This window comes from Phacochoerus africanus, chromosome 10, assembly GCF_016906955.1.
Source record: "Phacochoerus africanus isolate WHEZ1 chromosome 10, ROS_Pafr_v1, whole genome shotgun sequence".
Lineage (NCBI taxonomy): Eukaryota > Metazoa > Chordata > Mammalia > Artiodactyla > Suidae > Phacochoerus > Phacochoerus africanus.
The window spans coordinates 134,179,809-134,189,130 of record NC_062553.1 but is presented as its reverse complement, the minus strand read 5'-3'; the positions used below and the strand labels follow the sequence as shown (position 1 = coordinate 134,189,130).

Sequence of the window (9,322 nt, the reverse complement as noted above, 5' to 3'; positions counted from 1 at the left end):
ATGACAGACTTGCATCCACCCCGAGGTTCTTTCATAAAGAGAAAGATGAGAGAGAGAGGGAAAGAAAGAAGGAAGGAAAAAAGAAGCAAGGAGGGAAGGGGAAAGAAAGATCTTATTGTTTACAGCTAGAATTTAAATCACAGCACCCCAGCACAGCAGGGCCTCTGGAAATAGCTGCCTCCCTGTAGGACCCTTAGTCTTGCTAAGGACACAGAAATTCAGAAGTTTAAAACTCTTTGGGAACTTCACAGACAAACTAGAGAAGAGATAGGGCAGATTTGCCTCCTTTCTTTCCCTTAAACAACATGCCCTCAGGAACGTGTTCTGTAGTCACTTCCTTCAGGTAATTTCATTCCCAGTTTTCACTGGTTTTTATTTCGAGGGAACGAAACAAACCCCACCTTCTTCACCTCACAGGAGCCTGAAGATTCTGCTGAATCCTATTGATTTTTCTCCCTTTGAACACAAGCTCATTAACCTGAAACACTGAAGGGAGAACTGTAGTTCACTGAGCCCATAGCTGAGTGTCTGAAAACAAAAAGATCCCAAGACAGTGATGCAGCTCCTTCCCTGGGATTCCCAATTTTTTTTTTTTTTTTTTCAAATTCAGCTGCAGAAGCTGTGACATTGCTTTCTTCATGCTAGAGAGTTTCACATTGGTTAGAAGCAGCTTTCTTTAAACGTATCCTTCTTTAGTGCCATGCTCAGCAAAAGCAGGGCTCCCCCCAACTTCTGCATTCTTACCAGCTCCGGGGGAAAATGTGCATATCCACAGCAGTGCTGTGTGGACAACAAGCTCCGCTGCCTCCTCTCAGCTAAGCAAGCTAAGGCTGGACTCAGAAGCTATCTTGGATATATGGAAATGAGGTCTTCCCAAAACTCCCCAAGGACGTCCTAGCAAAGGAAAAAGCGATCAGGAAAAAATTAGACAACACAGACAGCAGCAGCAGCCAGCCAGACAAGTCTCCAAAAAGCCGGATGAGTGGGGCTGCTTTTATTGTCCCAGTCCAGGAGAATGAGAGATGTGTCCCCACTCTTTAATAACAACAACAACAATAGCTGTTTTACCCAAGAAACCAATATAAAATGCTTGTGGTCTTGACTTTTATTTGAGCTCTCCGATGAGATCAGATGATCTATACCCTTTCATTCAAGGCAACAGACGTCTTCAAACTGTTGTTTAATTTGATTTATCCTTTGAAACAGAAAGTGCATTACATTTAACTGGTCTTGCAAAGGGGGTTTCTTTTTACAAACCGAATTCCTTATATAAATTAATAAAAGTTAAAGATGCTAATATATCACCGTTATTAGCTTAAAAAAGAAAAAAAATTTACATAGTCTCTAGTATTCTTATGATACAAAACACTTCAAATTCAATTACAGCAACTAAATGGATTTTTATGTTTCTGACCCAGAGCAGTTGTAACAGTTCCCACCATCTACTTTAACACGCATTTTTATCCGAAAAGAGTTAAATTAAATACAAGCTATTGTAGCCCCTCCCTCCCCAACACTTTCTTTAAATCACTAATAAATAGCAACAAACCACTGTGCAACTGCAGGGAGGAACGGAGAGGCAAGGCTGAGGCCTGCCCTGGTTCCAAGTCTTCTGCTTCACGTCCTGGAGGCGGGAGCGGCGTGGAGCCAGGCGCGGTCGGGGAAGAGCAAGAAGGTACGAAGGGGACAAGGCGACTGAACAGATCCAAACCCGGAGGGATGCGAGAGGAGAAGGGAGGGAGAGAAGATTCTCTTCTCTGCTGTTCCAAGTAAGTTCCAGATAAAAGGGGCAGGTGTGGTTTGAAGAGCGCTCGGAAGGGGACGGGGAGCCGGAAGAAGGCGGTCCATCTTTGTATACCAAATTCAAAAAAGCATTTTACATTTTAAATATTCACAATAGCGTCTAGTCGGTGTGACTCACGGTTTATTTACAAAGAGCCTTCAACAGGTTACTTTCGTCGGCACAGCAGTTAGTGGGGGCGAAGCGTCCCTCTTCGCGTCTGCGGCGGCCGCCCGCCCGCCCGGCGGCTCCCTCGTCCCCCGCGCGGAGGGCGTCGGCCGGGCCAGCGCACCTGTCCGCGGCCCCGCCCCGGCCCGCGGGCCGCGAGGCGAAGGCCGGGGCGGGGGGGCCCCGAGGGCGGCTGGGGACGCGGCCTGGAGCCGAGCGGGCCCCGGAGGGCGCCCGGCTGCAGGCGTCCGTGGCGTTATTGGCGCGGAGCCTTGGTGGCCGCCACTGCCTGGTCCTCCTCCGAGTCTCTCTCCCCCGCCCCCTCGACGTCTAGGTTAAAAAAATAGGTAATGTCCATCTTCGAAAAGAGCAGAGGGCCCCGCGGGCGGGCCGCGCGCTCCCCGCGCTCCCCGCCGAGGGGCCGGAGGCCGGCCGGGCGCTCAGGACGAGCCCTCGTTCTCGGACGCGTGCAGCAGGAGCCCGCCGCCGCCGCCGCCGCCGCCGCTCGACTTGTGCTTCTTGAGCAGCTGCGTGATCTTCTCGTCGTCGGAGTTGGGGTCCAGGGGCTTGTTGTAGTCGTCGTCCTCCTCCTCGTTCTCCGAGGCCCCCTTCAGCCGCTCGGTCTCCGAGTCCTGCTTCTTCTTGGCCGTGGCCATCTCGGCGGCGTGCTTCTTCCTCCACTTGGTCCGGCGGTTCTGGAACCAGACCTGGGGGGCCCAGAAAACGGAGAAGAGGGGAAACAGGGGCGGAGGGCATTTAGGGCGGGCGGAGCCAAGCAGCGCCTCCTCTCCCGCACCCCGCAGGCGCTCGGGCGGGCCCCCGACGGCACGACACCCTCCCTCCCTGGTCTGGGCCGTCAACGTCGCTCTCCATCGCCCGCAGCTTCGTCGGGGTTCAGGCACCACCGAGCTGACGGCCGTTGCCATAGTGATAGTAACACAGGAGCATTGAGGTTGTCAGTGAGCGATTTCTCCAAAGAGAAAAAAAACTTGGAAACTTCAAATGAGTTTCCCTGAAAGAGGCTGCTTTCCTACTTTCTGGTTGGAAGTAGAAAACTTTTCCCCCTCGTGAAGTTGCTCCATGATGACTATGATTTTATTCTTTTTTTTTTTTTTTTTTACTTTCTTAGATCAAGGTACTTCAAACAATCCGAAGTATATTTGCTTTCTAGTGTAACTTTCGGGAGAAGACACAGCATTTACCTCCATTACCTCTGGTCTTTTCACTTGGGGATATTTGTTTCATTGGTCTCAGATCTGAATACACACAAATATGGTAGGCCAACACTCCCCGCCCCATTTACAGGAGTAATGTAGGATGTGAAAAAAAAAATTTTTTTTTAAGATCTGCTAAACTAGAAACCTCCGCTTGGTAACAATGACCAACATAAATGCATGAACACATTTAGTAGCTCAGTGGAAATCATCACAGTAGTTTGTGAGTCGGTCTCTTTGGTTTAATGTTTTTCATAAAACCAAATCAAAGCAAGAATTTTCATCAGTAATTTTTTTAAAGTGAAATTTTGCCAGTTACATTATTTCCCACTATTAGGATGCCTCGTATTTCAAATAGTATTTTAGTATTTTTCCTCTCTAATACATTCATTTTTATACAACTATTTTAAGCCTATCCATATGGTGTTTGACATCGTGTTTGATACATATATTTTAATCCAGAGGATCAGCAATAAACAACCAATTTCCCAAATATATTGAATCATCCTCTCTTTATGCTTCTCATCCGTTTTCTCATCCGTTATGTATTTATCTAGAGAATCAGAACTGTTAAGAAAATGATTTTTAGTTTCTTTATACAGCTATAATAACTCACTTCCAGCCACGCAGACGTATTTATGGTGACAAATGAAGACCTCCAGATTACTGTGGTAGGCTCTGTACTAACTACCACAAAAGTAATTTTAACTGTGATGGCATGCTAATGGTAACACACAAAATCACTCCTGAAATGCATTTTATGATGCGTGTCCAGAGGGAAATACCCTCTAACAGGCAGACATGGCTAACATTATCCCTACTTACTTTTAAAAGCAACAGTATAGCTAATGGAAACATATTTACACACACGCACATACACACAAACCCAAATATAATAAACTGAAGGAGAACAAAAGAGAATACTAGTACCTAGCTGGCTCAACCCCTTTATTTTTCAGGGAAAGATTTCTCCAATGTGATTCCCTAGAAATATACTGTACAACTCAATTATAAGCTAAATGACATGTTAATTATACATTGTTGTCATAAACAGTAAAACATCTTACATCGATTGATAAACTTAAGTTTCATAATACAGTAATAATCTTGTCAGTTCATTTGAGAAATTACTATTCTTCCAAAGTGACTGCCTTCAGCTAAACTGAAAGCAGATGCATGCATGCTAAGTGGTTAGATTCTGCGGATTTATTGTCTTGTTTTGTTTTTTAACCTGCTAGTTAATACAGTAGCACTCTAATGCTGATCTACATTAGGAAATTACATAACTAGTGGAGCCTGAATTGACAAACAAAAGCTTGACTACCCTTACAAGTGGGATAAATAGAAGCTATCTGACTGTGCTGATCTTTTCTCGGGGCTGATATTTCGGTAATGCTTTTATTCTCCTAATAATGGTTCCCCGGCACATGCTGCTGTCTAGATTAACCTAATTTCAAAGGCGGGGGCTTGATGCCTTTTGTTCATCAACAGTTAGCCCGCCTGGGAGACCCCAGCGCCTTTGTAACCTCCACCCCCACCCCCTTCGCTGATCTCACATCTCCTAGACCCGCACCCCCCGGGGGCGGTGGTGAGTTTGGGGTGTGTGTGCGTGCCCGCGCTCGCTAGGCAGGCATGGAGAGGCTATCCCTAGAGATTTGCAGGGTCCACTCACCTTGACCTGACTCTCTGTCATCCCCAACGAATAGGCCAAGCGAGCCCTCTCGGGCCCCGCCAAGTATTTCGTTTGTTCGAAAGTCTTCTCCAGGGCGAAGATCTGCTGGCCCGAGAAGGTGGGTCTTGTGTGTTTTCTCTTCCCGTCTTTGTCCAACAAAATGGATCCTTGATCTACGAGAACGTTTTAAAAAAGGAAAGATGGAAAGCAGTCGGTTACAAGAGGCTCCACTGAAGAGAAAGGGACGCAAGAAACAGGGTTTGGGTGGGGAGGGAAAGCTCATTTCTCGGCGGAGACCGGAGGTGCCGAGCCCTTGCGGTCCCCACTGCGCGGCTCCCCTCGCCTTTTTACAGCCACCTGTTTAGTTTTGGGTTTTAAGCCGGTGTGTTTGGAGCCACAGTAAATAACCTTCTGCCCAACGACGACGTCCAACAGCGAGAGAGCGCGTTGCTCAAGTTTGCTGGGGACCCAATCCTTAGGCCCCAAGAAATTGGGGCGCGGGTGGCGGGAAAAGCCACTCTCAGCGCCCAGTTTCATCTGGGCTCGGCCGGCCCCGGACCTTTGCGCCGGGATAACTCGTGTTGCTCCCTCAACGCTTTCCTAACCTGTGTCCGCACAACAAAGGGCGCCTTGTTTAGGGAACACAAGGGAGCTAAATCGCCCCCAAGTCCGAGGCTGCTGCGGCCGCGGGGGAGGGGGCGCCGCTTTGTTGGCTGTCCCTATGTGGCCATCCGGACGAATACAATGGAATCTCCCCGACACCCCCACTCGCCCTCTGTCCCGAGGCTTCCCAAGGGAACCTCCACTTGGTGTCCCCAACTTCCTCCAGCTACTGCCGCGAGGCCGCCTGAAAAAGGTCCCGAGACTTAGAAGAAACTTCGAGGGCTCGATCGCAAAGAGCAGAGCGAGAAAAGGACCCAGGGCTGGCCCCTAAATGCTACCTGGGAGGCTGGGAGCTTCCGTGACGTGATGGCCAACTATCTAGAAGATAAGAAGGGATCCCGGGGACACTCGTTGGTTTCTGGTCCTTCGCCAGCCTAACTGACTGGTACTGTCTCTGTGGGATGTTGCATTTCCCCGTTCTTGTCCTAGCACCTCTTTCTTCCTAGTGTTAGGATGTTGGCAACTACGATGTCCCTCAAAATGTGTCGGGGACCAAGGCGTCCCGCCATCCCGCAGGCCTAGGCCAGTGGGAAGGCAGGGCCCAGCGGTGGGAAGCGGCGGAAGTGGCGCTCGCCCTCTGCCACCGGCCGTGTGTACACCGGTCCTCCGTGGGACCACCCGGTCTATGTGTGGGACGAGGGCGACGAGGTCAGGTGGGGACACCCTCGGCAGAGACGTACACGCAAGTGCACGCGTTCAGCTAAGGGCTGCGGAGGGCTCGCCGCTGCGGATCCCCACTGGTTCGCAGAGAGGAGGTCAGTTAGGTTGGCGAAGGTTGAGCGGGGCTTTGGCCCACAGGCAGGAGCCAGGAAAGCAGGGATGCGGGCCTCTCCTGTCCTCTCTGTCTCTTTAACCCAGGTGAGGCCTGCGATTCCAGCCGGGCTGTCGGAGAGCAGCCGGGGCCCCGGATGAGACCCAAGCCCCGAACCACAGGGGCGCATGCACACCCGCTCCTCGAGGCGTGTCCAAGACCTGGGCAGAGGCGAGCGCTTGGACGCAGCCACGCGAGCTCAGGAAAGCGAGAATCCCTTGCTGAATGCCCTAGCCCAACCTAAATCGTGCAGTTCTGGCACTGCCAAACCACTTGGCAGGCCAGAGGTGAGCCGAACACACACACACCAGGGGCCAGGACCCGAGGAAGCACAACTGGGAGCGGGCGATTGTACTCACGAGGGGTGCAGGCCAGGCGTGCGTCCCTCCAGGGTGGACTCTGCATCACTCCTGGCCAGAAGATAGGCGTCCGGCCTGGCAGCTCAGCTAGTGGCTTGGGGTACCGACCCACAGCGGCCACGGCCGCAGCGCTGGGGCTGAAGTAGAGCCCGGGAGGCGGCGGCGGCGGGCTCAGGCTACTGAAACGGGGCAGGCCCGCAAGCAGCCCCGCTGGGGATGAAGCAGCGGCGGCCGCGGCCGCGGCCGCGGCTGCGGCAGCCGAAGCGGAGGAAGCGGAGGTGGACGAGGAGGAGGAGGAGGAGGAGCCGGAGGGCGAGGCGGAGGGCAGGGCGGCCCCTGAAGCCACCGGCATGGAGGGCCGGCTCAGGATGTCGTTGATGCCGTGTGGGGTGGCGGCCGAGAGCTGCTGCGGGGGACTGCCCAGGGACGAGAGCCCCCCCGCGGCCGGGGGCTTCAGGCCGCCTGGGTTGTGGGCGCCCAAAGGCGGGGAGGGCGACGACGAGGAGGACGAGGAGGAGGAGGAGGAGGAGGGAGGGCCGGCGGGCAGCGGAGGGTACGCGGTGGGGTACAGAGGGGTCTTCATTTCTGCCATGCTGTGCAGGGCGGCCAGGGGCGGGCTGCTGAGCAGGAACGCGCTCTGCCGGGTGCCCTCCATCGCCCCCACCGCTAACATCCCACGACCAGGCCGGAACCCGCAGCCACGCAGCGAGGGCGCCGGCCGGTGCCCCTGGCGGGGCGCAGGGGAGCGAGATGCGCGGAGGGCGCGAGCGAGGAGTCCGAGGAGTCGCTCCGCTCACACGGAGGCGACCTGCCAACTGGGCCAAGAAGGCGGCCGCCTAGAGTTACTCTCAGAACTGCGCAGCAGAAATGTCCACACACACCAGTCCAGAGGCGGTGGCTCGCTGAGACCGGCAAGCGTCCGGGTGGGTTTGGCTGTCCTTTCCCCCCCTTGAGTCCTGGATTCTCGATCTCGTCCCTCTTCCGCACTTTCTCCTCTCCGCTCAAAACGCGCTGCTTCTCATCTTCATCCCTCAGGAAATAAGCAAAACAAAACTCCGGCTGGCCCCAGAGAGCTTGTAACAAAGTTAGAGTCACTGAATCTCCGCTCTGATGTGGGAAGGTGGGGGCTGGCTCCCTTTTGGGGGAGAAAGGTTCAAAGGATGCCGGATTCCTTCCGATGCGCTCGTCCAATCTAAGTTGGATGTTCTGCTCTTTCCGCACGAGGTTGATTCCCACTCGGTGCTCTGAGCGCGTAGGGAAGAGAGCGCATCCAGCTCGCAGGGGAATCTGGACTCTGGGCGGGCTTCCTCCGCCGGCGCTGCCCGAGGCTGCTGCGCCAGAAAGGGCAGTGCCACCAATCCCCAAGGCTCTGGATTCGGCGCGCCGACCCGCCTTCCCTTCTGGGCCACGGGGCACTAGAGTTGCAATATTGAAAAGAAAAAGGGGAAGAAAAACACGGAAAAACAAAGACTAAGCGTGAAAAGTCTGACGGCTTCGGTTATGGCTCCGCCGGTCTGTCCACTTCTGCAAACGGGCCTGGGCGACCCCGGCCCCACCCCACCCCCCAGCGCCCTCTCTTCCTCTCACTCTCCGCCTCTGCCTCTCCTCTCTCGCATTTTCTTCGCGGCTGTACAGGCTTCGCTCTTCTAAGTCCTGTCTTCTGGCCAAGCTGACCCTCTTCGCGGCTCTTCCACTCCCTCTCTCTCTTCTCCTTGCTCCCTCCGGGCCTGACAGTTCAGATGAAGCTCTCAAAGGTAATAAAACATTTGCATCACTCCCTACCCCTCTTTAGCTGGGGGAGGAAAGGGAGGGGGAAGTGGGGGTCCAAAATGAGAACTTTGAAGGACGTCACTCGGAGGCAGCCGGGAAGGGCGGGGCCGAGGAGAGGGGTGCAGGCCAGGGGCGTAACCACCGTTTCCAATAGCGCTCAGCTTCGGGCCTCGCGTTGCCTCCAGGTTGCGCCCACGCGGGAGCGCCGCGCTCTCTGATTGGCTGCTAAGAGCGAGCCGTGGGGCCGCACCCGCCTCGTCCCCGCCCCCTCCTCCTTCCCTCCCTCCCGTGGGTGGGACCAAGGGGCGGGGCCTGGCTGTGGTGCGGTTCTGCCGCCGGGCCAGCGGACGCCTCAATTAATTGTGTTAAATAAAACGGGAAAGGGGAGGGGGAGCAGAGACGCAAAGAGTATTACTTTTTAAAGAGAAGAATAATGAAAACCCAGCCCTTTTATGGAAAAGCAGTTCATATTCTTCCCTCGCCTCCCCCTCGCCCGCTCACGTCACCCTAGCCCCCCTTCCCCCACGAGCTCGAGACGCCTCACCTCGAACAGAGTCTGGTCTCTTGTAAAATGGAGCTAATGGAGCAGGCAGCCCGCGCAGCCCTGGCCTAGCTAGTTCTTTTGAAGGGATTAATTAAAGACCATCTGGGCTCTCCAAGAATTGTGTAAATTAATTTGTTGCTCCTTAAGCCTTATAGAAGTCCTTAATCCCCTTGTAGGCCGAAGGATCGTCCTTGCCATCCCTGCCACTCCTGCTTTCCTTCTCTTTCAACCTCACTTTTCTTTTGATTCCTGGGTAACACCCCCTCCCCCCACGATTTATAGGTTCAGTTCACAGGGAATGGAATAAGCTTGTTGGGAATATTTATTTCTCGTGTGACGTT

At 53.7% G+C, this 9,322-nt stretch overlaps 1 protein-coding gene across 1 annotated transcript; it reads right to left on the bottom strand.

Annotated features, from left to right (window-relative positions):
* Window positions 1-2,312: 2,312 nt before the first annotated feature.
* On the bottom strand, window positions 2,313-7,389 carry NKX6-1 (NK6 homeobox 1). The gene is made up of 3 exons (XM_047798788.1): window positions 6,668-7,389; window positions 4,835-5,007; window positions 2,313-2,655 (listed from the first exon to the last, which is right to left on the bottom strand). Exons 1-3 carry the CDS (start codon window positions 7,338-7,340, stop codon window positions 2,389-2,391), a joined length of 1,113 nt encoding a protein of 370 aa, XP_047654744.1. The 5' UTR covers window positions 7,341-7,389; the 3' UTR covers window positions 2,313-2,388.
* Between the last annotated feature and the right edge of the window lie 1,933 nt (window positions 7,390-9,322).

Excerpts from the sequence above, each read along its gene's own strand:
- NKX6-1 (XM_047798788.1), bottom strand. The coding sequence starts at position 7,340 with ATGTTAGCGGTGGGGGCGATGGAGGGCACCCGGCAGAGCGCGTTCCTG. Across the intron at positions 5,008-6,667 it reads ACGCCTGGCCTGCACCCCTC|ATCAAGGATCCATTTTGTTG; the intron begins GTGAGTACAATC and ends ACGTTCTCGTAG. Across the intron at positions 2,656-4,834 it reads TGACAGAGAGTCAGGTCAAG|GTCTGGTTCCAGAACCGCCG; the intron begins GTGAGTGGACCC and ends TGGGCCCCCCAG.